Source organism: Dromaius novaehollandiae, chromosome 16, assembly GCF_036370855.1.
Source record: "Dromaius novaehollandiae isolate bDroNov1 chromosome 16, bDroNov1.hap1, whole genome shotgun sequence".
NCBI lineage: Eukaryota > Metazoa > Chordata > Aves > Casuariiformes > Dromaiidae > Dromaius > Dromaius novaehollandiae.
The window spans coordinates 4,535,981-4,563,789 of record NC_088113.1 but is presented as its reverse complement, the minus strand read 5'-3'; the positions used below and the strand labels follow the sequence as shown (position 1 = coordinate 4,563,789).

Genomic DNA, 27,809 nt, shown 5'->3' with positions numbered 1-27,809 from the left:
GGGAAAGAGGCTTGCCAGGCAACATGATGTCCCAGAACATACTTCAGATCTCTGTGCAAAAGCAGGTCCCAGATTCTGCTCAGATTCATAAAGCTTAAAGCCAGCTGGGTTCAATATGCTAGGATCTCAACATGGCAATGTGAAGACAATCCAAAAGGAAAACAGACTGAGAAAATTGGACACTGTGTCTTGGAAACACTTACATTATCAAGTCCAAAGCTCTGGAGATCATGAACTGTAACAGAAAAGTAGTTTAATAATGTAGTTCAGACAACGATATCTAGCATATGTATTTATCTTATTTGAGCTTATGAGGGAGTTCCTTTTATTTCCATTGCTAAAATTGCAAGAAAATAACGGATTTCTCTCTTACTTGCAGTAGGGCACATGATAGATAAAACTGCTGTAATTCCCCTTCTCACATAGACTAGTCACTGCTAGAGCAAAGGAAAGTAACTTCAATTTAGAGTTATTTCAGATTAGACATTTCAGTCCTCACTGGAATATATTCTTAATGCAGGGGAAAGAGCAAGCTCGTGGAGGTGAGCAAGGATAATTTCACTAGTATCTCAGTCGCTAGCTGATATCTGTTTTAGTTTTTGCTTAGTTCCTTTAACTACTGTGAAACACTAGCACAACAGATCTAAACAAACAACCGAGCACAGCTTCTGCCTTAAACAGTATCACATGAAAGTGTCCAAAAGAAATCATCAGCATCGTAGCAACAGAGCACTCCTACAAGCCTTGTTACTGCTGCTCAGGGAACACACAGGGAAAAGAAAAGTCGTTGCAGAGACAGCCTGAGCAGGGTTTTTGCAAGTCAAAGACAGGGGATGAGGTTACTTTCACCAGTGCTACCCTTTGGGGGTATCGGCCTGCTCTCTCTCTGCATTTCCTGCAAATATATCAGTCTCTTGACGTTGGCAGCACTATGCACCCAGAAGAGACGTGGCAAAGATATAGACAACAGGAGGCAATTTTTTAAAGGAACTAGTATCTTGTTGGCTTCTTAAGTGATTTTATGCAAGGCCAGAAGCACCAGTCTCAGGATGGAAGTATAACTTACATCTAAATTGCAGCATCACTCCTACAGGTGTACCCAACATTATATAACCATCCTAAAGCAGCCGGTCTTTTAACAGGCTGTGGCACATTTTAACAGGTAGATTCATGTGCTCAGGAAGCCAGACCTCACCTTTCATCTTAGCAAAGAAAACCACAGTTTAGAAATTGTGGGCTATTAAGTTTATGAGCTGATGGAGTCAGGTCACCAAGTGCCGCTATATTATTAATGAAGATTAAGAATACTGCTCTCTTAAAAGGTTTTTGATATACAATCTAGCACAAGAAAGGCTGCAAGCTAAAGAACTGATTGAAACTAATCTCTCCTTTAAAACAAACATTTATTTAACATAAGTAAACCATACACTTTTTCTACTAACATCTTTCTATAAAATAACAGAAGCTTTATTTGTGTTTATGTAAAACTCACTAAAAAATAGAGATACATGCATGCAAAACACAGGTTGCACTGTTAGAACAGGAAATGCTAAGCCTGAACTATATATACTTTTCCTTCTCCTAAAGCTTTAATCTAGGGAAGCCACACTGCATTTTACCACTGAAATATTCAGCACTCAGAAACTAAGGCTGCAGTCAGTGGAATTAAGGCAGTGGTTCTGCATTACAGACACAGCATTACGTTAAGAGCTCAGAGCTGCATTGGCTTCAGGTGTTTCTGATTCTCCTTTTCCCGGTTCCTGTCTCTGAAAGAAGCGTGCAGACGTATTAGCAACACAAGCACAGCCATTTATGTGGCTGTGCTAGCAGTTGGATCAGAGAACCCATTTGTCTCATAAAACAAACAAACAAAACAAAAAAAATAACCTACCAAAAATCTGGAAATACACATGAAATCAGCAATGGTGGGAGGGAAAGGAAGGAAAGGAGAAGTGGCAATGAGATTATACCACACTGTTTTTGTTACTGGTTACTAGAAACACCCTGTTTAATGTTGCAATCAATAAAGTATTATGCACTTAAGTCAAGAGGTAAGTGGGTTAGCTATCAGTGAAGTGTTAAGATTCACTGCCTTTTGTACAGACACCAGTAAGCTAATTTTCAGCTAACAACAAAATCCTACAGAGATTCTAGCTAGAGATGATCTGCATTTAAACTGGACTACTAATGAAACGGTCTTTGTCCCCCGGTGTTTCTGTTGATGGCTCATTGCCATCCCACCACCTTCTCTGTGCTGAATCACATCCGAGAACATAACAGACTGAAATGTAAGCATTGCTTTCTTCGAAGCAATTTTTGCAGCCAGATCAGCTCCTAAATAAGGTTAATCACACAGTTGCCCAAGCGCTCGTGCTAGCACACTGCAGTGATGGATACAAGCAACTGGCCCAGAGCGAGGCAGGGATGCTTCACTCGGTGATTGTGCTGGTAGGAGCCGACACAAGGTTATGGTGTTTTTCAGTTTTAGTGCTTGAGCAGTCACATTCGTTAGCATGTGAAGTGGGAGCTGAGTGCTAGCGAGGTTGATGAATCTTTCAGTAGTAGCGGAGCATGAGAGAAAATCAAGAGAAGCACGTGAGAAAGACCAGTCATTAACTACCATGTTAAACTACATTTACCTTGTGTATGACCCACTTTAACAGTTGTAGCTATTTAACATATGTTTTCTTCATATTGCTCTGCTATAATGCTCCATATGTAAAATGCTGATTAATAAGTGTTTATAAAATACTTCTCAAATAAATGATTTACAACTCTGAAAAAGCAGGATCTATACATTCAATTTCTAAAACAGTTTTCCACCAGACGAAAGGTTTATCTATCTTTGATCACTAAGGCTTATGCTAAGGACATGTATATACAGTCTGGGTTGGAGATAAATATTTACCTAACCATAGTTTTCTTAACATAAAACAGTAGGCTATTTAGCCTACTTAGAAAAACAGCAAGGAAACAGAAGATCTTAAGCAACTATCAGCTAGGATCAGAGACCGTTATTTCTAAGGAAACAAACACATTCTTTCATTTCTGTAACTGCACCTAAGTGCTTAGCTAGGAAAAATACAGAAACATCTTAGGTTTGTCAAGGAGTCTATCCATTTTTATATAATCTAGTTTCTTACCAGTGTTTTAGTAACATAATTTTAAGAGCTGCTATCTGAAGAATTCTCCCCATCTTGTTTTTCTGACCTGAATAACCGCAAAGCTTCCTGGGTGACGTTAAAATCTATGCCTCTGTCCTTTAGCTGTAAAACAGGGCTAACAGCACTTCCCGCTACTGAGGATTCTGAAAATAAATACATTAAGGTTGCAAGAAACTCAAGACACAGCTACCTAAACATGTTGCTCCAAAGTGTGCTAGGACACCAAGTTTTAAACTGTGGATGAATTTTCTTGAGGAAAATATATTACAGGAGCACAGCAGTGGGAAGATGGTGAGAGTGGGATAAGGATGCGTTGACTGAGCAGGCAGCAACACCAAAAGCATTGCAGCTGGGGGAGGGAATGCCCAGAACAGAGAGCCTGAGCCCTCTACCAGATGTTACTGAGTTGAAACATCACATCTAACCTGTAAACACTGCGATTCTCTCACCCTTAAAAAAAATCCAAGTGACTTACAACCCCCCAGGAAACCTTCTACTGAGTATGCTGAAATTAGCAGGCTTGGTGCATGAATTCTCAGCAGAAATTCTCTAGCCTATTGTACAAATGAGATTAAATGAGATAATTATCCCATCTGACTTCAAAAGACAGAAGTCTCTCCAAATCGTTACCGTGTCCCCCTCCATTACATTATCTGCACAGAACAACTAATAATCCACCAACACATTATCTCCAACACTGACATACTAAAATCATTTAAGTCAAAGATTCTCAACCTTTTCCATCTGGTGACCTCATTTACCACATAAGAATGACCTGGGATGGTTCTCCTTTTAGCTTTCAGGAAAACTTCTCAAATCCCAGCCTAGATCAACAGCTCCTCCCAAAGGAGATTTACAGGCACAGCAAATAACAGCAATTAGATTAGTTCTGTAGTAAACAGTTTTGAAAAGGAAAGGATATAGCGACACTTACTCTCAACAGCGTGCACTGCAAAAATGAGCAGAGTAGGAGAGAAAAGAGAAATATTCAGATCCTTATAATGAAAAGCAGAGATTCAGATATAGCAGCATTTAAAACTCATACCAAAAAGGGGAAGAATAATTGCTTTGCTGGTGTTTTCTAGGCCACATATAAAGACTCCCTAGCTATCCAAAGAACTGATAAATGGACCAGCAATCATTGAAAGAGTAACTGAGAAACAAAAATGCAGGAATTAATCACTAAAAGAAAAAATACAGTGGCATGCCCATATATTTCAAGTAAGCTCTAAAGAAGCATGCCAGACAACACTGATATTTAGATCCCATTTATTTTAGTCCCTTAGGGTAGTGGAAAGGTTATTTTATGAGCAACCAAAGCTGTTCAGAACTGTAGCCAAGGTGTACACTCACAACATATTACCATTCAAAGCTGGATAACACATTTTTCTCTTAATCAGTCCTATGCTTCTTTCAACATACCTGATGCACAAATAAGGTGGCAAGTCATTCTGTTGCAAGATCCCAACAAAAGTGAATACCTGGAAGGCCTGGGGGCAGGTAAAATGCGTATTTGGACTGCATATCTCAAAGAATACTCATCATGGTTAAGTAAACGCCATTCTTTTGGTTTCAAAAGAGTGTTCACATGTGGTCACACCATGCATGACTAACTAATAACTTCCATAGCTTTATATCTGCTTGGAGATGGGCCTCTGAATCCTTCACCCAGCAACTCCCTATTCACTCTGCCAAATGCTACACCACTGGTGATGCTTCTACGATCGCATGTTTTTTGCTATGGAGAAAGTATGGAGAGCTTCCAGATAGCTGCTTGGCAGATATTTGGCATTCCCAACAACGGATACAACTTGAGCTCTGATGGACTGCAATCTGGTGGCAAACGGAAATGTCAGTTTTGTGATCTCCAAACCAGACTTGATACATCTGTAAACAGCTTGTCCATCTACATGGAAATGGGTGAGACCTTGAGTCTTATAGCACACACATAAGCAACCTCTGGAAGGAGTTTTCCTACCAGTGTAAAAAGAAAAGTCCTGAGAGTTACTGAGGATAAAACAACAATCTCAGCCTCCAGTATTCAGTCTGGCAATGAAATCAGTTAATTCTTTGGCAGACATTTCTTTGGAACAGAAATTAGAATGAGCTCACAAAAAAGGACCACTGTACAGACAATCAACCAGAGGATCTGGATCTCCCCCACTCTGAAATGAAGTCCTTGACAGATGGAGGATTTGACTCCAAGATTTATTTCCAAGAATGCTGATGGGCAGAGAAGAGTTCAGATGAAATACTGGTATCTGTAGAAGGCCTGTGCAATGGTAACAAAGCCATGAGTAGTAGGGCTCTGGGATAGAAACAGAGGAGGAGGCTGCAGGCTCTGCAGCAAAAAAATTAGCTTCACTTGCTCTTGGCAGTCAATCAGAAGATACCAAATGATCTAAAAAACAGTAACTGGTCTTCAGTCAAAGGCTGCATGCCCTTTTGCAATCCAGCATTCAAACCACCAGAAGCTACACAAAGTAAGAGAGGTTATTAGGGGTCATGCATAGGGTCCAAGAATGTCTTCAAACAGATTCTGGCTGTCAAACAAATCTCTATTAGAGAAGAGAATAAGCCCTCCCCTAATGCGTAGAACATTAATGAAGGTGTATCATCACCCAGTGAATTCATGCTCTTAGAGAGCTAAGAAAGCTTCGTGGATTCCCAGGCACAGCTCAATGACTCTGAGTAGGCAGCTCATTTTCCAAAAAATCATCATCTCAGAGATAAGACTGTTTTGAGTTTTTTTCTTCCACAATCATCACCACAAACGAGGAGGAAAAGAAGTCGCAATCACAAAAATAGCGTCTTCAGAGGTAACCTCAGTCCTCTAGCTGACTCTCTAGGGTGTGAGAGAACCGCCAAATTTGGATCACTGACTCTCTAGGGTGTGAGAGAACCGCCAAATTTGGATCACATTCAGAATTGCCTCATTCACAGAAATCATCACAGTCATTGAGAGTATACCTTTAGGACAGAGAACGTCCTGAATGTTGTCATCAGTGTCAACTTCTTTTTAAGGGAATTGAAGGAATCTAATGACACATTTTAAGATATCTTGAAAAGCTCTCTGGTTGTCAATAAAGCATGATGGGCATTGTCTTCCCTAGAAAATATTGATGATAGCACCTCAGCAACACAATGATACCAAGACAATCTAAAGAATGAATGAGAATCCTCAGCTTCCACCTGTCTAATCAGAGCACGGTTAGAAAAAATACAGCAGTGAAGAAGGAAGCAATGTGAGGATCATCTCCCTCCTGAGGAATCTATCACTAAGCATTTTCCAGCAGCCAGCACAGCTTGAGTAGGAGAATGCAACTACTGTACAGACAGGGGTGGAAATGGCAGCAGCTCTAGAACTACAGACCTCAGGAGGCTAAAAAGCCAGATCATTCAATCATTGCTCTTTACTCTGATATAGGAAGCATTATTTGAGGAAAGAGAGGAGCTGTGAGCAGTAATGAGCTTCTAGCCACAAATCTCTCTGATCCTGGCACTAATCAGGAATGCTACTGAACTCGGTTGCAGAGAGAACAGCTATGATATCCAGAATCAGAGACAGGCACAGGTCATTTTGGAGGCTGTCCTTACAAAATGCACAAGCAAAACAGATAACGTCTTCACCAAAATCTGCAGAATCCAGTGCAATTGGATCATAGATGAGCTGGCGAACAAGATGAGAACATTTGGAGGCAATATGACATGCAGGAGTGGGGGTCTTCTGTGATGTTGAAGATGCGGTGCCACAGTGTAGGTGGAAAGGGATCAGTTTTTGATGCCTCCAATAACCAGTGCTCAAAATCAGCATCACTGCTTGCTTCAAAATAAAATTCTTCAAATTTCAGCTCTGCTGTAGGAGCACAGTGTTTGAAGGAGAGACAGAGAACCTGCCCAAGAAGTAAAAGCAGTAGATATATGGACTAGCTAAAAGGTATTTAACTATTACAGATAGCACAAATGCACAAGGTTAGCCTCAGGAAGCCTACTGGAGAGAACACCTTCTATGACCTGAGATGAAGAACGAACAGGGACATATGCTAGAACATCTAATAACAATGAACACTGAAGATAAAATATGAGCAAAGTTTATGCTACAGAAATATCCCTAGCAATAAAGTAGCCAGCCGAGAAGAACTAAAATGTCTCCCTACTGATGAACCAAGCAGGAGGGAAAGCAGGGCAGAAGTCTGTCTTTTATAGATACCACAGGGGTTAAACTTTATCCATCTCTGAGGCTTCCGATTAGGTATACTGACAAAGTAAATGTACATAAGGATGGATAAGAACTGAAAACTGAATCAACCCTGCAGAGCCTGACTGTTCTTTCCAGGACAAAAAAACCCAGCTACTTCAATTTATGAACTACCATATGCTTCAGGACCTGGGGATTATGAGATACCAAAAGGAATGCAAAGTTGTATTTAATGACCATGGAGAATGGCTTTCAGGTAGGCTGGATATACTTGTATAAATATGGAACAAATGTCAAAAGAACATGAACACAAAGGTTACATACAAGCACAGAAAAACATCCATGCAAACAACAGTAAGTGAAACAAAATTCTCTCACCTGGATTTAATATTCATGCAGGCAGAAACAGAAGAAAATAAAAATGACAAAATAACTTTTTTCTTAAAAGTCGACAAAGACATTTTTTTTTAAACAGCTTTTGTTTTTCAGCATTTCCAGTGTTTCTAGTTCCTTCAGGCACATGAAAGCATTAGTTCAGGCAAATGATTTCTGGGGACAAAGTATGGGTATGTGAGAACACAAATACAGGCAAGGAGAGAGAACAGTGTATGAAAAAGGAAGTCAAAACAAGGAAGGAATCATCTCTGAAAAAGTAAAACTTCTTCCGGGCCCTTTTTATTAAAATAAAAGCACATAAAGATTGAGCTACACGCAAAGCTAACACAACTAAACAGGTATCAAACAGCACCTTATTCAGTGCTGGCCCTGCACGTGTGTTAACTCTATGTCTCATGTTACTTCTTATTCTATTTTCTGAATAAAGCAATTTCAACTTGCTTCTACCGAAGAGAGAAATTACAGTTTTGAAGATGATAATAGCAATGACATGACATAAACTGAAAAACTCAGACCAGAATTACATTTGTGACCATATTTACTAAGTGCTTCTGAATAGGACCCTTTGCTTTGTCATGAAGATGTCTGTGCAGGTTTCCATTCCTGGAGATCTATTAAAGAAGAGTTGTCCTCAGGGTAAGAAGAGAGTATCAGAACAAGAAACTGAAAAGCTGGTCTCCCAGCTTCGATACCTGAATAGCACCAAAAAAGAAAGCACAGACTCACATCTAACCATCAGTTGCACAGATGTGGTATAGCCACTCCAAAGTGAGGCAAGGAGAGTGGCACAATGAATGAACTTTCCATAGCATTGACATTCTTGTTAACCCCCTGTTTCCTACTGATTCAGATCAGTAGGGAATATAAGATAGTAGCAGAAATACTGTCAGTCATCACAGTTTTGTATCAAATAGGTCTAGCAAAATTATTATTTTACTGGATTGTTAATGTGGTTTATAACATCTTGGAATATTCAGACTTCTCTTAGGCATGCAGCTTTATCCTGCATGACAGTCTATTAAGCATATTAATAGGACTGAACATTAATGCAGATCTTATTAAATGGATTAAAAATCACATACACAGAAGTTCTAACAGTGGAATTATCATCAAAAAAGATATTTCCAGGGAAGCTCTCAGAGCTCTCTCCTCTGACCAACTAGTCAAAGTTTTTATAAGGTATTAACAGAAAATATAAAACCTGTAAATTATAAAAAAGGATTTTGAAGAAAGGTTATACTGAGGGTGAAAACACTCTCAGCTTCATATATAAAAAAACAGGCTCTGAGCTGCCCATTTCTCTCAAAGTGAGGATACAGTGGGACTCTGCTTGGTGCTGCCATGAAAGCCTTGCCCAGTAACAGGTTGAAAAAAAGAGGAATCAAATGCTGGAAATTACCAGGAAAGTAAGAGAAGAAAAGGGAGAACATCATCATACCACTGCCTGCAACATGAGTCTTGATCTTGATCCTGGGTGCAGTTTTGGCACCTCCGGAAATAGGAGAACTAGAAGAGCTTCAGAGAAAGGCAGCAAAGAAGCTCAGAGGCTGAAGGGCTTCCACAAAAGACCAGCTGAGTAGGCTGGGGCTCTTCAGCTGGGGAAAGACATGACCTATAGGGTGGTCCAGGAAAGGTCCCTGACATCCTGAGTGGCAGGGAGAGAGCGGGCAGGGATCATTCACTGTCTTTTCCAATAGAAGAACGAGGGCCATCAAATGAGGCTAGTGGCAGCCAGGCTGCAAGCAAGTGAGAGGAGGTGGCTTTTCTTACAGCAGAAAAGACCTGTTGAAATCCTTGCAAAAGGGTGTTGTAAATGCAAAAAGTTCATATGGGATCATGGCAAGATGGGAAAAGTGCCTGAAAGAGAGCCACAGAGGGCTCTCCATAGACTGTAACAGACTCAGGAAATCCCATAAGCTGAAAAAAGTTGCACATTAAGAATGGTATTAAGGACCTTTTTTTCTCGTTATTTAATATGAAAGAATTCCCACAAAGTAGAGGGTATGTCTACCCATATCTACCCATATCTCTCCTCCTACTCCTTTTCATTGCACTCAAAACCACCAATACTCATAACTCTGCCTCTGAAAAGTTTGCAGTAACTTTCTATTTTTCAGCTATACTTTCTCTCCGTAGCCCATATTTTTTCAGTTCAGTAGATCCAAGACTTCTAGGGCACATGCAATTAGGGAGCTATCCTGACCTTACCCACTCCTCTAGGGTACACACACCACAGAGTACTTTGCTCTCAGGACAGCCAGTTTGCATTCATGCCTATTACAGAGAAAAGATGTAACACTTCTCATTAACATATATACATGTTATGGAGCTGTAAATACTGGCTGTGGTAAGGCTGCTGTTGCCATGCTAGTTGCTAGTTTAAGGATAAAAAACAAGTTCTGCAGGATGAAGTGATTTTTTTGTTAGACTAGCTTACATTGTTGGAAAAAACAGACAAGATTTCTGCACAAAAGTGATTCCTTTCATCTGCAGAAACTGCGCTCAAAAGCTTACTTGTTTTTTTTTCAAATACATCAATTTAACAAAACATTCTCCCCATGATCTTTACCTCAGTGGTACAGGTTACACTACAGATAGTGACGGGAAGGGGAAATCAGGCTAAAATTAAAGTTCTTTGTGAAACCTTTATTACAAATTTCATGCTTCAAAAATTTGATCACAGGAACTGCAAATGGTTCATTAAATCACACAGATATTTCCAGTCAAGTTCCTGTTAAAGATATAAAGTATTAACTAACCACCACTACTCATCGGGGCACTTTGTATTTATACATATTTGAGAAAGCCCTTTACAACTTAAATTTGTTTTAAAAGTACTGAATTGCTTTAAAATTGTCCTGAGATATTCTCTAAAATATCTCTTCCAGAGAGATTCATATTCAGGTCCTGGACTGAACACCTTCGCTGACAATGTTTTACAGCAGAGCAGCAAAGTTTTACGGAACAAGTGAGACTATTTGTGGGCAGTCTCTCATTCTCTTCCAAGCTTCTCCAAACCCCTCTGGCAGCACCTTCAAAAAACACTTTCCTATTTGTTCATGATGGTTCTAAATTTCTACAACAAAACTTCAACAATGTTCTCCCCACTAAAGCAGTGCTGTTTTTATTATGGGTGGCGGTGCAGAGATAGTCAAAGGGAAAGCACAGATACGCTTTGAAGCTAAAAGGTTGCAATAAACAGAAAAAGAAAATACTTTACCATGTACATGAGACTGCTGAAAACTTTTTCCTGGTGCAAAGTGAAAATTTCCAGCTACCTGCAGGAGATAGTCATCTTTCATTAAAAAGTCTGAATCTATATAAATAAAGCAGCAATACCGGTGCTTGGGCTTAATATATATATATATTTTAAACAAGATATATACCAAGCAAATCACTTTCACAGATGACATTATCAGCAGACGATATACTTGTGAATCTTCCTTGCTCACCACATTTTGTGATAAATGGCTCCGTAATTGTTTGGTACCCAACATGGCACTCAAACCACAAAGTCTAGCTCAGTGAGCAAAAGATTTATACTCCAGAAATGAAGAATGTGGTCTCCAGGATGGGTACAAGAAGATGTAAAAAACCAAAGAGTTAGGTTAAGAAAAAACTGGCCTGACTTCTAGAGTGTACTTGGTTATGTAATCTGCATGTCCAGCTCTTCTGGGTTAGGTAACTCTCCACATGACAGGTTAGTTATACAGCTACTTGGTGTATCTAGCATCTAATTTTCATGCACCAGTTGCACAACACAGGCAAGCAAATGAATCCCCATCCTTGCACTCTCTCTGACCATTTTCAGCTTTGACAATCACCTCCAGTAGTCTTTCCTCTACTAGTTTTCTAAAGAAGGTAACATTTCACTCTGTTCAGCATGACTGCTGGCAAGTTGTTGATTACTGGTATCTCCAACGTCCCTCTTTTAAGACTAAAAAGGCAGGTGGGACAATTCGACATCAAAGAAGTGCCTCCTCCAGAAACCTGTACAACAGGACTTGCTAGATGGTAGGAAAAATTAAGCTTCTCTAGGCCTGTGCTTCCTATCAGTCCACGCAGTGAAACAGAGAATTTTCTGTTTCCACTGCTTTTCTTGACTCTCCTACTGCACCCCTTTGTGGACACAACTGCTTTTGGAGCCCAGGGGCACTTACATTACAGTACTGCGGACGCTTAAGGCTGGAAAAGGAAAGGAACACTCAGACTCTGCCTTTTCAAAGTCATCACTAGCACACAGCAGGTTTAAAGCAAAATCCATCTCTCACCTTGTTGACCTCTAGGAAACCATACACTTGGCAGCCCTCATTCTTCTGCTCTTGCATTTTCTGGCTAAAGCCTTCCCTCTTGCATTGCTCTATGGTATCCGGGTTCTTGAAGGCCCAGCCTCGTCGCCTGTACGCTTCTCTGACATCATCACAAGTATTACAACACCTGCAAAAGCACAAACACCATCTTACCATCTTTATCACTATAAAAAAAAAATGTTCCTGTTCAGGACATGAATCCTTGGTGGATTTTTAATCCACAAAGCAATAAAGCAAATATCAGCAATTGGACCTCGAAGGTTGGCCGAATGCTTCTGAAGGAGCTCAAGATTTTTGAGCTACTTCTCGAGATTTTGACACGAGGACACAAGCTATTTTAATACTGATCTTGAGTCTGAAAAGGGCTTTGTCTGTCCACACAGCCATGTCACTCCTTTACAAAGAAATTTCCTACAAAGATGCCATCAGTGTCCCACGGTTCTGAATAGATTATAATTTCTTGATGTGAACAAAGTGTCTGCCTGTATAAATTCCCACTCTTTTCAGTTTTTAGGCCAAGGCAGCCAAAACTGGAGGAAGGGCTAATGGGGAACTCTCTCCATTACTTTTCTACCTCTGGATAATATCTTCGCCATCGGAAAAAAATCACCGTTTTCTTTACTGGTTTCATGTTTTGTGGGATAGAAGAAAAAGCTGAAGGGTGGAATCACGAATCCCTCCAGGTGGAAAATCTCTAGGAAAGGGTGCAACCTGACAGATAGGACAAACAAAACTATTAAATAGACAATAATAGTGAATGACAGTCCAGAACCTATGGACCAAACATGGATCCATTCTTATAGCACCTTGCAAATGACTCCAGGACCCCAAATGACTCCAGTTGTTTGTGCGAGCAGTGGATGTCCAGCCTTTGTTCACCTAAGAATGCAAGATCTGCAGCAGAAGTGAAAAAGCAGGGCCATAGCCACATCTCATTCAAACAGTCCACTTAATGGTGAAATAAATTACACTATATTTCTCTCTGATATCAAGTAATTCCAGAAAAGATATAGTTTGCTGAGATCTCTGTGCTACCGAAAATGTAATGCAGTTTCACACGAGCCTAAATAAGGATGCACACAAACCAGATCACCTAACTCCGCACATTCCTAACAATCATGAGGGCAGCTCACCAATTATATCTTCAAAAGACACACCCGCAACCACAATAGTTTTCAGAATACTCTGAACACACATGCCCAGGATATAAGTCCATGGACCTTTGTAGAAATTCTAAAAGAAACACGCATGCAACATAATGGTATTAATTTGAGTGCTAAGAAGATATGCATATGCACAAAGAAAGGTATAAAGGTTACCGAATGTCCTCTGACTCGGCCCCATAACAGCTCTCACAACGATCAGCATCCAAAGAATTTGGATCAAACACTTTTTCTTCTTCTTTTCCCAGCTCTAAAACAAAATTGGATTCAAAGTGATGAGGCATGTCTAGAAACACTGTGGTGTACTTCTAATTTGTTTTGTTCCATGTCAGTGACTGTGCTACACATGAATGCAAAGATTCTGAATCCAAAGCTGTGCCCTACATCAAAGGCCCATTTGAAACAGCATATATAGAGCCTGCTAAGGTGAGAAGCAAGACCAAGCATCAGAGTGGTATCCATCATCTCAAGAATATCCACCATACAAAGAATTGGTTACCTGTAAGCCTTGCTGGAGCACTGGTCAGTACATTTCTCACATAAAGGCTTTGTTAAAACATTGTCTAAAATACATCTGATCAGTAAATTGTGACTGATACAGGACTCCTTAGGTAAACAAAATTTGAAATTGTTGTCAAATGCAGTCAAGACAACAGTGCATGATGCACAATCCTGTCCCAAGACGTGTAGGGAAGATGGCTGCACCAGGCTTAGAAGGGTTCAACATCAGCATGCTAAAAAAGGGGGGAGTGCTGTGTTCCTGCTGAGGTTCTTTATTTTGACTGCTGTATAAAAGGAAAGTCAGAAGCCACATAAGCATTGGCTTAAAGAATATCATTCTATGCCTTTCCACAGGTTATACACGTGCATCTGTTGGAACAAGCGTGTTACGGGCTGTGCTGTGCTGACTATACACAAAACTGAGTCTGTTTCTTTGCAAAGTAAGACTAGAGCTGGCATCTCTTGACTGGAATATTGATACCAAGTCCTCCAAGATTACAATGCTGATGACACATAAACACATATTAACTGCTCCACTAGAAAGCTCCAAGGAACTTTATCTTCTTAGAGACTTAATAATTCTGCCAATGTCTGTGCCCCAGGCATGTCGGACGCACCACCTCAGTACGGCTAGGGCATGGACTCACACACAGTCTTATGTTCTTGTGTGCAGAAGGCTGAATTTTGCCAGCAAAGAGACAGACTTGTAGCAGAGGAGATGAGGTCTGATGATGGATGAAACACACCAAAGGGCAGGAGATTCCTACAGAAAACTTGAACATGATTTGCTTTTACTAAGAACTAAAATAAATACTAAAAATCTGTAAATTTTGGAGTTAGGAATAAGCAAGCCAAGGAAGTCTGTGTCTTAATTTTTTTTTTTTTCAAAAATATTGAAAGAGCAAAGGTTTTCATAACAGAGGGCTCCCTCAGAACCAGGCTGTTTCACCTCAGGAATCCTGAAGGGACCATGTCCAGAGAAACTCTCTTGGATTATACAAGCCCTCTAAGGCACTTCTACGCTACCCTATATAAGCCCTGAAAAGATGGCTCCATGGATAAATAACTCCACAAAGGGGAATATGATATATGGTCAGATACTGCTGAGGGGATAATAAACAAGTGTCTGATAAAGTTTTGAGACTGAGAAGTTTAGAGCAGGTGGATGAAGTGAATATTAAGTATGTGTGTATTTCATATTAGCCACAGAAAAAGTTTTTAATGAAAAACTAGAATGTATGAAATACGTATGAAATCAATTATTAACCTTACCTCTTATTTCTTTAATCAAATAGTTTATTGTAGTTATGATCAAGCCAATATAAACTTTTAGGAAAATAAATACCCATTATAAGTTAAACAACTGTGTGGGACTTCTTTTCTAAAGCTTACAGCATTTAAAGTAATTGAAAGTGCAATTAAGGATTCATTATTTACACAGTGGGTATTGCTTTCCATCTTATACTTGTAATTACACTAAAAGGTACTCTCAGGAAGTATAGCTTCACAATTGTTACGCTTTGCCAAATTTGAACATCTTCTGAATTTGAACAAGAACATCTACCGTTGCACATCTACTGTTGCACAGTGTCTTTCAAGACATATTACCCAATTACAATCTCTTTTAACGTAGCTATTAGCTGTCAAATGAGTTGTTTCAAAGACAGCATCCAAAGGTAATACACACACATGCGATTTCTTGCTCTTAACATGGTCCTCAGTTTGCATGCATGTAAGACACATCAAACTGCAAAATTTTGTCTGTGGTTAAAAGGAATAAAGAAGTCAATCACTTATGATCATTCTACAGAAATGAATAAGAATATATCCAAGCATGGAATGCAACCTATCACAGGAATCATGAAATTTTGTAGTTATTGACTATTTTAGGAACAAAATAGTAGGAAAAGCATCCAGGTATTATTACTTAAACTTTGCATATATTTTGCTAAACTGAAGGTGACTATTATTATAGCTGCAATTTAAATAACTGACTGAATGGCAATGTTACTAAAAAAACCTGATAATCATACAGTTTAATGAAGACAGGTGGATTCTTCTGATCTAACTTACAACATGGGGTGTAAACATTTCCACCTGAACTAGTCATCTGTACTTTTTCCAGTCAGTAAAGAGGAAATTACTTGCTGCATGCAATGCATCTGACCTGTTTTAAAAATGCTCCCCCCCAGTTTTTTTTAGTAGGTAAAATGAGTTGCTTCTAGAAGTTCCTCTTCTCTGCATTGGTTATATAAAGAATCAGAGCAACAGGCCCAATGTAGTAAGCCAGATGGAGACTGGTAATACACGAAAGGCAGGAGGCAAAATGTTAACAGAGAATTAGATGCAGAAAAGCTGTTTTTGCCCCCGACATGTTTAGTTTGTAATGTCATAACCTCTGAATACAGAAAGGCTGCTAAGTGACACGATAACAGCACCACTTTCCCCACATTCACACGTTAACTGGAGAAATCATCATACCTAGGCATTGTGTAGTTCTTTGCTTAGCTTATCTTTTAAAGTTCAAAAACAGAAAAGCTGGATCTGAATGATACAAGTCATCAAATTCACTGTATGCTGATATACAGAACTATACTATCTCCCAGAAAAGGCAGTAAGGACCTCATGTTTTGGAAAGGAAAGTGAAAAATTAGGACAGTATCTTTGTTGGATTACAATATAGTTTTCCAGAATTGTTTCTGTTTTGCACCCAAGTACAAGGATGAATCACAGTATGTAAAAACGTAGGTAAGGAGTTTGTGCAGCCAAGGAATACTTATTACGACTTGTAACTGATGAGTTAACTGAATATTTATCAGACATGTACTTACACATATGAAATAGATAAAGGTGGAAGTATAGGCTTAAGCATTGAGTCTCTGGAGTTTTCCCTGCAGAGATGCTCTCTTTCCTCTAACCAGATTGCTTCATTTTGTCAGCCCATTGTAATGTAAAATGACCAAACTCAAGTTTTGACAGAAGAGCTGCATGGTTTCTAGTAATAAAGGATCGTTAACTTTGCTGTTTTACTCCTGAAGTGCATCTGTGACTTTTTGTCATAATTTCAGAGTGAGTAGGCAAAGATTTACCTTGCAAAAGCAGCAAGTGTAATAGGAGTTTGCCTGATCTGCCAGTTAAAAGATTTGGATGCTATAAACTCTTCTTTCAAGAGTTTATGGTATTTAAACACTCTTCAGCTGTCACTTCTTCCTGTGGAAGTCAAAACAGGCATACAGTGATGGAAAAAACACTAGAGTATCCATCCAAGAAAGGTGGAATAGTGTATTACCGTGTCTTTCAGCCTCTGGAGTCACACGATTGCCATCTTTATCCAAACGTTGTTTAAACAGATTGTGCTCTACATCCAATTGCTGTTCTCCTGCTACATCCATTGCATCAATGCTCAAATCTGAAACCAGCAAGCAAGCAAAGTGGTTTATAACAGCACATTTTTTACGCTCTGTGGCAGTCTGAGGAAGCATTCAAACAGCGCAAAAACAGAATCTTTTAGCAAGGGAGAGAAGAATGTGCCAAACTGGAAGATTATGCATGGTTTGGGCCAAGAGTCTTACAAGAAATAAAACACATGACACCTGCATCCTTAATGACCCCTCCAAATATGGGGGGTGGTTTGGCGTACAAGAAGGGCTGTTTCCAACGACCACAGAAATCGTTACCCTTAAGGGTAATATACTTAGGCAAAAAACAAACAAATGAAGGAACAAAAAACAAACAACCCCCCAAACCCCATAACCATTTGTACAAACACCAGTCCAGAAGTTAAGCTTGATGCTAGTTGAAAGCTGCCTTCCTACCTTTCTCCCCTCACCCCTTCAGCCTGCTTCAACATCAGCGCATTTCCTTGTAAACCCTTTTCACAAAGCAGATTCAGGTCTGTGGTCTTGGCCTGGTACCAAGCTACCTTAAGGCACTTGCTGGCTAAGTGCTCTCTTATAAAATGCATAGCTTCTCTGCAGAAAATAGAAGAGATTTCCAATCTCTCTGGCCTTCCCACTCCACTTTAAAAGTGAGTAAGGTAAAGAGCAGTAATATCTTGGGTGGTCAGAAGGAAGGCAGATTCACTACTTACAGAGACCAATACACTATCCTAAAAAATTACTACAACAGAAAAAGAGGCAGGGAAGATCAGTGGACTTGCAGGTAACGTGCAGAGCAGTAACACACGGTAAGACTTGCAACAGATATTTTAACAAAGTTTAAAAATATTAGATCTTCACTCACTTCATCCTGTAACTTTACTTTAGTAATTTAGTACTTTTAATTTAGATAAAAGGTATTATTCAGATTATTAACACTCATTCCAATTTTAAAAACTTTGGAAAATGGTTGTCACATGGCATTGGCATTACATTCAAAATCTAAGTACAAGAATCATGGAAAAGTTGTCCCTGGTCAAGTATCTTCCTAAGGAGACTCTGAAGTTCTTCAGCTACAATACAGTCAAATCTGGAGTCACAAGCAAAAACTGTGTCAGCTTTTTCAGTATCACTGAGCTTTTTGAAAAGTGCAACACCATACATACAAATAAATGGGTATATATGTTACCCTCGCTTACAATCTAGAAAAGTGATACTGTGAGACTTGGAAGTGCTGGGATAAGCACCCTGTGGGCATCGCTGAAATCACTGCGTAACCACAAGGATCACTGCGTAATCACAAATTCCTTATTGCCCATGACACAAGCTGCAGCACAGCACTCAGAAGCACTGGGTGCACTGAGTATGTCCAGCCTTCCGCAAGCATGAAAAGCATCTTATCCCCAGCGCTCAGAGGCTTCACTCACAAGCACAAGGCATATGCGGAAAGACAACATCTATATTGATCTTCAGTTTATCTCCTCTTGATTTGTCAACGTATAGCTCAGGATGAACCTAGGAACAAACAGAAAGACATTCTTGTTTCATTTGCAAACGCATCAAAAGGCCTCTTTCCCTTGATTTGTCTGGCTCAGGAGCTATGGTCTTTTATATGTGGAATCTAAGAGATGCTTGGGCCAGCACTCTCCACACTTCTAAAGTTAGCTAAAATTTTACCATTTGTATTACTTTTAAAAAGCAAGATCATCATTCAGGGATCTTAAAATTTGGGGCTCTGAGGGGAAAAGTCCTGTGATTGAGTTTTTTTTTTTTTTCAAACCATTCACTGTTTGAAGACCATGGAGACAGCGAAAAGAGATAGAGGAAACCAGTCCTGCTTCTGTAATAGATTCAAAGAGATCACAAGCCAAGTTTTGCTTTAAGCTGCTTTTCCAGGAAGAGAACCCAGGCGCCTGTCAAGGCTACCAGGTGGGGGGGAAAACCCAGCGGCAGGTGAAGCGGGAGCTGGGGCAGGAGGACAGCGAGGCTCTGCAAGTTTCGGGGCGGAGGGGGGAGGGGGGATCCAAACACCTGCTCGCTGCCGTCCCTCCGGGTAGGTCACCTGCGGCTCAGAGGGGGAGGCGAGAGTTTCAGGGCGGCCGCTGTCTCCTCCCTACGCTACACGAGGCTTGGGGCCGCTTTCGCAAAGCGGAGCGACCCCCCAGCCCCGGGCGGCAGAGGGCTGCGGCAAAGCCCGGCGCCCCGAGGAAGCCCCCCGGGCCCGGGGAAGGAAGCGGGAGGCAGCGCCGCGGCGCAGGACACAGCCGCCCGCCACTCACCTCCTTGGTGAGGTAGTACTGCAGCTCCGAGAAGAAAAGCAGCACCATGATGAGCCCGCTGACAACGGTCACTGCCGAGGGAGACGAGAGGCGCCATGAGCCCGGCGGGTCCCAGCCGCCCGCCCGGCCCCGCTCCCGGCCGCCGGCCCCCGCCTGCGCCGCGCTGCCCCGGCCGCCAGGGCCCCCCCGCCCCAGCCCGGCCCGGCCCGGCCCGGCCCGGCGCCGCCTCACCCAGCGCGCCGCCGCACGTCTTGATCCGAAAGTCTTCCAGGGTCTTGGGGAAGGCATCGAACCGCTTCAGCCGCCACAGCGAGTCCATGGCGCCGCGCGGCCCGGAACCAGAGCCGCCTTCCGGCGCCGCGGCCGGCCCGCCCCCGCCCCCGCCCCGCGAGCAGCTCCTGCTCCTGCCCCGGCCCGGCCCGGCCCCGGCCGCCGCGCTGGTCTCGCAGCCTTGATGGGAAACAGCCAGGTCTGAGCGGGCCCTCAGGCCTCCGCGCGCCGAGCTACCGCCCCTGAGAGCAGCCCGCACCGCTTCTGGCCACAGCGTCGCCGCCGCATGCGGGCGTGAACGTACTATACTAAGGTCCATTAAATGTTTAAATGTACAAGTGAACCTGAAAAGATCAGTTTTCATTCAGTTTGCAATCTCCTCCCCCCCACACACACACACAGTGTGTTGCTTCCCTCTTTTAAAGGCCTGGAGTTTGAATGCAAATCACCACCAGCAGGTACCAGGGCTTTTTTTGTGCTGAAGGAAGAAAAAAACCCCTCCTAGTGTTACAAGACAACCCTGAGAAGCTCAGAAAGAATGTTTGAAGTAGGTAGATTAGGATAAATTCTATCTCTCTTTTCTAAAAAGCTGCTTAGATAAAATTTGCTTAGCATGAGTAGCTGCACACTTGCTTAGCATGAGTAGCTAAATTTGCTGAAGCCTTAGGCCGCGCTCCTAGTTCAGTAAGAAAGGGCCCCAGAGCTGGTGGAGGCTGGAAAGATAAGGGAGTTACCAGCAGTCTGCATTCCTGTGCCCCACTCTCCGAAAGGGAAGATGTCAAGGCTTTGAAATAAGGCCTGCTTGGGGGCCAGGACCTTGGGAAGCAAAGCCTCCTCTCACTGTTGAAACAATGTTAATTAAGGGGTCTGGATTATATCCTCTTCGTCAGGACCTTGGGAGATAACACCTACTGACCCAGCTGGGGCAGTGTTAATTGCTGAAATTACTATCTCCCCTCATCAGGACCTTGAGAGGCAGGGGTGGGACCCAGGGAATGAAGAAATCACTGACCAATCAGTGTAAAAGGGAAAGTTGCAAATCTGGCAATTTGTTTGTATAAATGCTACTTGAAAAGTTGGAGGGGTGTGCTTGATTTGTGGGAAACCACTGAGCACCTAGGCTTGCGCAACTCTGAAATAAATAAACAAATGTCTCACCTGAGTGTGTAATTATTGGCTTATTGCACACCGGGCAACGAATCCGCTTTTCAGACAACACCAGTACACTGAAATTACCTGTTTCTGGCTTGATCTCTGGCTTGTATTCACCATTTCATTTTTATAACACCTCAATTCCCTCTCTCGCCCTGGGAAATGGCTGTGAAGAGTTTAAGTCCTGCAACATCTTGTAATGGCTTATCATGAGATGAGAAAAACTACTATGATCCTTTCCCAAGCCAGATATTTACCTTCCACTTGCTTTTTTCCTAGCATAGTTCTGCAAAATTTAAGCTTTTATTTGTAAACAACGCCCCAAAGCCCCCACTAAGCACTATGAAACCTCCAAATGTGCAAACGTGGACGAGTGCAGCCCTATTACCTACATCAGGGAGCGGCACCTTTCGAGGAGCATGCAAAAGAAAGGACTCCTAAGGCAGGGCAGCTGTTTCTGTACAAGGAAAGAAGCCACTGATGAAGTATCTCCATTCTTCTGCTGCCCACAGAGTACTGATGAGCTCACCACTAAGTTCGGTACAGAAAAAATTGATCCAAGTACTGACCTTAAAGAACCTGATGGGGGGAAAAAAAAAAAGTCAAGGTACAGGCACTGCTTTGGAGAAGTAACTTTATTGAAAAAATAAAACAAGACAAAAAGTCTTTGTAAACAATACATAAGTTGACAGGAATAACCTAACTGTTGGAGGGCCACCTAGGCACTGACTAGGCATGCTGCGATGGAGCGCATCAGAAAAGGAAGGCAATTTTCCCAGTTCATCAGGTTTATCCCCCTTTTCCAGGCCTATGAGCAACCCCATCTGCACAAGCTAGTCCTGGTCTGTCCCATCACTGCTCCTGCTGGGTAACTCTTACAGTGAACATTGTGCTCTGAACTTCTGTCTTACCTCAGGACTCATGTTTTCATCAAATCCCCCTGCCATGGTTCACTTGCTACAGCAAGTCTCTGACTTTGTTCCTGCTGAGGCCCTTTGCTGTACACCGGTTACTTCAGCTCATCGCACCTGGCTGCTCTGGCTGTTGAATGCAATGGCTGTCTCTCAGGAGACTGACGGTCCACAGGTATTAGTGCCACGTTATGATTCAGAGACCGATCCAGCTTCTGGGTCTCTGCCTCCAGAACAGCAGCTCTGGGCTCCCTGACCACAGCTGCTAAGGAGTAGGACAGCTCTTGGTGAAGGTCTAACAGTTCCTGGCTGGTCTTTGCACAGCACTCAACATAGTCCTGTTTATATTTTCGTTCTTGTGCCAACTGCCTCTGCAGAAGGGACACCTGAAAGAGGCAAAAGGCTAAGGTCAGACAAGTCCACCTTGTTACCACCATCTTTAGTTCCAAGGTACCAGTTGTCAATGAAGAAGTGCCCTCTAATTCCAGCCCTGACAAACACCTTGTCCTTGTTGAATGGGAAGCAGTAAGTTCCCAGTGTCACATTGAATTGAACTTAGATTATGGTCCGTTCAGGTTTCTTTCTGGTATGCCATACACATGTACAACACTGGGATATTACATGTATATTAAAGCAAGAGATATCTTCTGCCAGGATTTAGTAACCACTCTTTTTTCAAAAAGAGAGATTTGTGCTACTGACACTTAAGTTCCACATCCTTTTTCCTCAGCAGGACTACCAGTCACTCAAACACTGTAAAAAAGACAGGTTGTTCAAGGGCCACATAGTGAAGAACCATTCTGTTACGATATAGCTAATACTTTACAGCTAACACAAGCAAAAGGAACAAACTCATATCTTTCCCAACTTCACAGCATTTTACAGCATCAACAGAACACAATTTGATGAACGAGGTCAGGGGAAAATGAGCTCTAAGGGACTGATGAAGCCCTGAAAATCCTCAAATTCTCTATCTGCTGACGAATGGAGTTGTGTCCTCTGAGCTTTTTGGTGGGAGACAGATCCAGGCTACTGTCATCTCCTGGGTTTGTAGAGCAGAGCAGCCACGGCAGCTCTGGCATGGTGCCCTCTGCCTGCTTTGCAGCAGGTGCTGGTACCGGGCAGCAGCACTCACAGTGCTTTGCTGTTCTGGGGAAAACCGCTCAAGTCAGAGGTTTTACTCTGTTTTCAAAGGGACAATACCTTCTATGTCCTTTGCCAATGGCTGTGTTCCACATGGAAATGCAATCACCAACTTCAAGCTAAGAATGTGAAAACATTCTTTCCTCACAGATGAACGCAAATAATAGAAACAATTCCCACATGATTTTTATGGCTTATGGAACCTGTTACCTTTGAATTACAATGCAAAGCTCTGTCAAAAATAAAGCCAAAACAGAAAAAAAGTGGGACTCTAATTTACTAAACATCTAGGACCAGATGATCAAAAAAGGATTTAGCATGGCAGCACCTGGAACTTAGGTAGCCAGCTCCAGAGGGGCAATTAGTTTCACCAGAAATTCTAGTGCTGAATTAGAAGGCAGTAGTGCACAAGGGAAATAGGCTATAAAAAAAGACTTCACAACAAACGATATACATAGGTTAGGGAAGCATTCTACTGAAGAGAGAGACAAATCTGAAATTCTCTCTGAAATAACAAAGGCACTTTTGTGAAACTGGGCTTCGAAGCCTGAAAAACCCTCCCACACTTTGGTAGCTAACTCAGAGAAATGAGTGGGAGAAGCAGCTATCTGCTGCTTAAAACACCTCCCGAGAAGTGGGGGATCATGTTTTAGTTCCTGTTTCTCAGAGCCAGGAGTGCTGTAACTAGCCAACTGAGGACAACTCTCTGATCAGAGCACCTTCATTTCCCTGCTGAAGTAGGTCCATAGGGCAGGTAAAAACACAAGAGTCACAAGGGGAAGGTGGTTCATTTAGGTATGTGTAGTAACACAACTTCAGACACCCAGGATTCCTGGTAAAAACATCCTTAAGTGACAACTTGCTGATTTCAGCAATATTCTCACTGTTCTGGAGCTAAGCATCATCTTGTGCTTTACCTACATAAGTATTACATGCATTTTGCCCTTAGCATCTGTGAACATTCAAATCCTCAGGGGGACAAGGGTGTGCTTGACCCATAAAAGTATACGAGAGAGAAGTCTGGAGACTTTCTGATATGGCCAGTACCATCAACATAGGAGGCAACAGGGTTCAGTAGTTGGAATGTATATTCTTATACTGATAAAACAAATGCCCTTACAGTGCTTATGCCTCTCAGTTGAATATTGGGACCATGATTAACACAGAACAGCAAAACAGCACTAACGATTGCCTGAAGGCTATAAGCTCTAACACTGCCTCAGATCTGTGGAACTCTGATATGACACAAGTTCCACTTTTAACTGAGTAAAGGGAAAATAGGAAAAGTTAACAGGGTGAGTGAGGCTCAGGGGGATCATTCTTAGTCAATTCTCCAGATTCAGGTGAGTTTAAGTTTTCCGAATTCCTTGGAACCTTCCCAACCCCACCACCACTCCACACACTCCACCATTAAGCAAGTGAGAGACTAGATCTAGATGAATGGTGTTGCTTGGCCATGAACAGCAGATGTGGCTAACTGGGTAGTTCCATCACCTTCCTCACAGATGGGCCCCACTTAAACAAAACTTGTGCTGCTATGTTATACAAAATTATGCCCACCAGTGCAGCTACGGCAGATTTTGATGAGAGCTTTCCTACTCCTCACCTGGTTCTGTAACTCAGCTAATTGTCTGCAGAGAGCATGAGCCTCCTCCTGCAAAGAAAATGCAATGGTTTTTTTTTTAGTCTCTAGTCTGGTCCGGGCCATGGTCTATATTATCTGATATTAAGGAGGGCTGCTGCCACTGGGATTTGCCATAGTTTCTCTATGTGGTCAAACCCACCTCCCACCAAGTAAGATTTTGTTCAGACCTGTTTAGAAGAAGGTATCTTGTCCTGGTCAGACTCAGAGAGAGAAAACCTGCATGCATCTGGTAGCGACTGACCAGTATAATGCCTCTTCTGTCTCCTCCGTTCACGTTCCACCTGTGCGTTGCATAGGAGAAAGGGTCACAGAAACCTGCCACCAAACAAGGAGCAACAGGATGCCTAGATATCATTGTGAAGGAAGAGATTTCTGTTCAGAGACTGTTATTTCACCAGAGAAAGCTGAGGGCAAAAAGCAGTCAAGACAGACTATGGAAGGGAAACAGCAGGAGGAAACAGTTCGTGACACAAGAGTATCAGGAAGAGGCAAACGTGTGTGTATGGGAAAACTAGGGCAAGAGAGGAGATACTTGAACGAATTTGTATCTGTGCAGGCAGTGGTGTGCAGGAATGAAAAAGAAAAAATGAAAGTGTGCATGCACAGGGGGAAGTAGGAGACAGAGGGATATAAGAAGTGGACTGCAAAGCACTGTGTGTGGGGACATGCATGTTCCAGAGGACCATGAGGATTTGCAGAGGCAATGAGAGCCAGTTTTACCTGCTCAAGAGTCCTTCTGAGTTCAGTGTTGAGTTGCTTCAGCTCAGTTTTCTCATGTTCCAGTCTTGCAACTGCTCGCTGCAGAGATTCTAGCCGTTGCTGCATGAGTCTCTTCTCAGAGAGCCATGATAGCTGCTCTCCTTCTGCAATAGCTTGCTGAGTATTCAGAGAGATTATGTGAGCTGGTCTCATATAAAGATTAGAAGGACTAGAAATAACAAACTGGGAAGAGTGACCAGCCTCAAGGATGGACAGTGCTAAGTCCCTTCCTCTCCTCCTGATCCATAGGCCTCAACAGCACTCTGTATTCCTAGGGACCTTCTTCCAAAGCTATCCCTCCTCAACTTTTGGATGAGCACATAAGAACCACAGGCTTAAGGCACCCACGTAACATCTTCCTCCCATGCAAGCTATGTTCTTTCACTCTTCACCATGAACTTGCCATGTCCTCTCCCCCTCTTCACCTGTCCAGACTTTGCCTGCAGTTGTGTCATGTTCTTGTTGCCCACAGAAGATGCCTACAGAAGAGTCTGAGAAGGCAACAATAACACAGGGACACTTCCTAGCCTCCAATAATTTGCAGCGCAGGGACTTCCTAAGCCACATGTGGAGGTATGGTACTCAACAGCCCTGAATGGATTCCTCCTCCACAACTTTGTCCATTTTTTTTAAACCTCCATATAAACATTCAATTTCTGTCAGAGGGTACCACAGCTTAAGTACACACTGAATGAAAACGTCTCTGTCTGTTTTTTCTGTACAAGCTTCCTGCTAGTTTTGTTCAGTGTCCTCTGTTCTGGTTTTGAGAGGGACAGTAAATATTCATTTCCTACTGAGCCCACTTAATGGTTTTATTGGAGGTCTATCATGTTTCCACCTTCCTCAGTCACCTCTTTTCCTTACTGAAGACTTACATGCTTATATGTTTCTGATATGGAAGCTATTCGACACCTCTGATCATCTTCTTTGACCTTCACTGCATAATCTGCTATCTTTAGCTCTAATCTCTCCTTGGAGACCCAAACTATATGCAATATGCAAGATGTAGATGAACCAAGTATTTCTGCTGTGATAAAATATTATGCTTTTGTCCTCTCTTCCTTTCTTCATCATATCTAACATTGTTTGTTTTCCTGACTACTACTGAGTACTAAGCTGCTGTTTACATAGATTTAATGACTGCAGTTCAAAAATCTCATTCCTAAGGGGTTACACATCAGCTCAGAGCCCATCACTGTGAATATATTGCATAAACTATTCCAATTTTTATTTCATATTTATTGTTCATTTTCACCCAGTTTAGTTATTTGTTACTGTTTATTTGCTGATTTGTTTCAGTCTCCTCTACTGCCACTTCAATACAAGACAGATCCTCTGATGTATCCTTGCACAGGAACCTCCCTAAGTGCCAAAATCCATAGTGAAATGGATATGAAAAAGTCATGTAGTTTTTCTGTTACTGCCTTATCTTCTCTGAATGCTCCTTTTATACACTGGCCCAACAGGCTTTCTGTCCCTGACATACTTCAAAATGTTTTATTCTTTTTTGTCTCTTTTGCAAGTTTTCTCCAAGCCATTTCTATCTGGTTTGCTTTTTTCACCTTTAACCACCCAGAACTCATACATTCCATTTTCCACATCTAAATACAACTTCTATTTCTTGAAAAATGCCTTTTTACTTCAGACAACCTCCCTAACCCTGCTGCTTAACCAGGTCAGTTTTCCTTTGTCCTTCTAGTGTCGTTTTTGACTGACTGTATGTATGCATTAGCACTGCGCTGCCAATACAGTTTCTAGAGATAGCTTCCCGCAACCTGCAAAGATTTTACTGTTTTGTTGCCCTTTTCAAGTTGGATAGGATTTCTATTTCTTTTGAAGCCATCTATCCCATTTTTATGTAGTTTGCCCTTTGAAAATTAAGTGCAGAAGTAGCAGGGTTTTTTTGATTCTTGTTAGTCTTGTAAGGATGCTGAATTTAACTGTGTTAGCTGTTACATCATTGTTATAGAACTGCTTTTTGAAAATAACATTATTAACCAAGCCCTGTGCACTGCTTAGTAGCTAGCCAAAAACTGCATCCCCTTTTGTGGGTTTTGTGATGAACTGCTCCATGAAGCAACCTCTAAGAGCATCTACAAATTTGGTCTTGACATCATTCCCCAGCATCACCCAATCTATACGGTTGCAACTGAAATCTCCCATTTTTTCATGTTTCCTGCCCTTGTAGCCTCTCTGCTTCCCATCAACACATCACAATACCTGTCATCATCCTGATCAGACTGCTGGTAACATGCCTCATATAATGTAATATTGTAGAAACAAACAGGCATACATAAAATACTACTAATAAAACACTATACTAATCTAATAGTACACTGAAAGTATAGGTAAAGTCCCAGGCAAGTTTGCAGCCCAGGCCATTGCAGCTGGTGCCACTGGCAGTACCAGACAATTGAAGGTCACCTTGAAGAAATCCACACAAGTTATCCTTCACTCTTTTTTGGACTGCAGCACAAGTATATCCTGAATGTGCAATGAAATCTTTAACCCCATTAGGCGATGATGTAAATTCCGCCCCCC

General features: G+C 41.8%; 2 protein-coding genes across 12 annotated transcripts in view; both read right to left on the bottom strand.

Moving 5' to 3' along the window:
• ERGIC3 (ERGIC and golgi 3) overlaps window positions 1-19,778 on the bottom strand; it is a 29,743-nt gene extending 9,965 nt beyond the window's left edge. Inside the window, exons 1-9 of one of the 3 annotated variants that reach the window (XM_064521307.1) lie at window positions 19,620-19,778; window positions 19,389-19,459; window positions 18,537-18,624; window positions 17,022-17,141; window positions 13,388-13,481; window positions 12,030-12,195; window positions 10,979-11,036; window positions 4,099-4,113; window positions 204-235 (exon numbers count right to left, since the gene is read on the bottom strand). In XM_064521307.1, the coding sequence (XP_064377377.1) occupies window positions 204-235; window positions 4,099-4,113; window positions 10,979-11,036; window positions 12,030-12,195; window positions 13,388-13,481; window positions 17,022-17,141; window positions 18,537-18,624; window positions 19,389-19,459; window positions 19,620-19,707 (732 nt within the window). In that variant the 5' untranslated portion in view covers window positions 19,708-19,778. The remainder of the gene's footprint in view (window positions 1-203; window positions 236-4,098; window positions 4,114-10,978; window positions 11,037-12,029; window positions 12,196-13,387; window positions 13,482-17,021; window positions 17,142-18,536; window positions 18,625-19,388; window positions 19,460-19,619) is intronic. The other 2 variants (XM_064521308.1, XM_064521309.1) reach the window with 2 other exon arrangements.
• A 1,649-nt stretch (window positions 19,779-21,427) lies between these two features.
• The window catches only part of CEP250 (centrosomal protein 250), a 40,414-nt gene continuing 34,032 nt past the window's right edge, over window positions 21,428-27,809 (bottom strand). For 4 of the 9 annotated variants that reach the window (XM_064521301.1, XM_064521299.1, XM_064521302.1 and 1 more), the window contains 4 exons: window positions 25,230-25,385; window positions 24,677-24,790; window positions 24,471-24,518; window positions 21,428-22,107 (listed from right to left, as the gene is read on the bottom strand). In XM_064521301.1, coding sequence (XP_064377371.1) covers window positions 21,820-22,107; window positions 24,471-24,518; window positions 24,677-24,790; window positions 25,230-25,385 — 606 coding nt within the window. In that variant the 3' untranslated portion in view covers window positions 21,428-21,819. Of the gene's footprint in view, window positions 22,108-24,470; window positions 24,519-24,570; window positions 24,854-25,229; window positions 25,386-27,809 lie in introns of those variants that run through there. The other 5 variants (XM_064521300.1, XR_010391851.1, XR_010391850.1 and 2 more) reach the window with 5 other exon arrangements.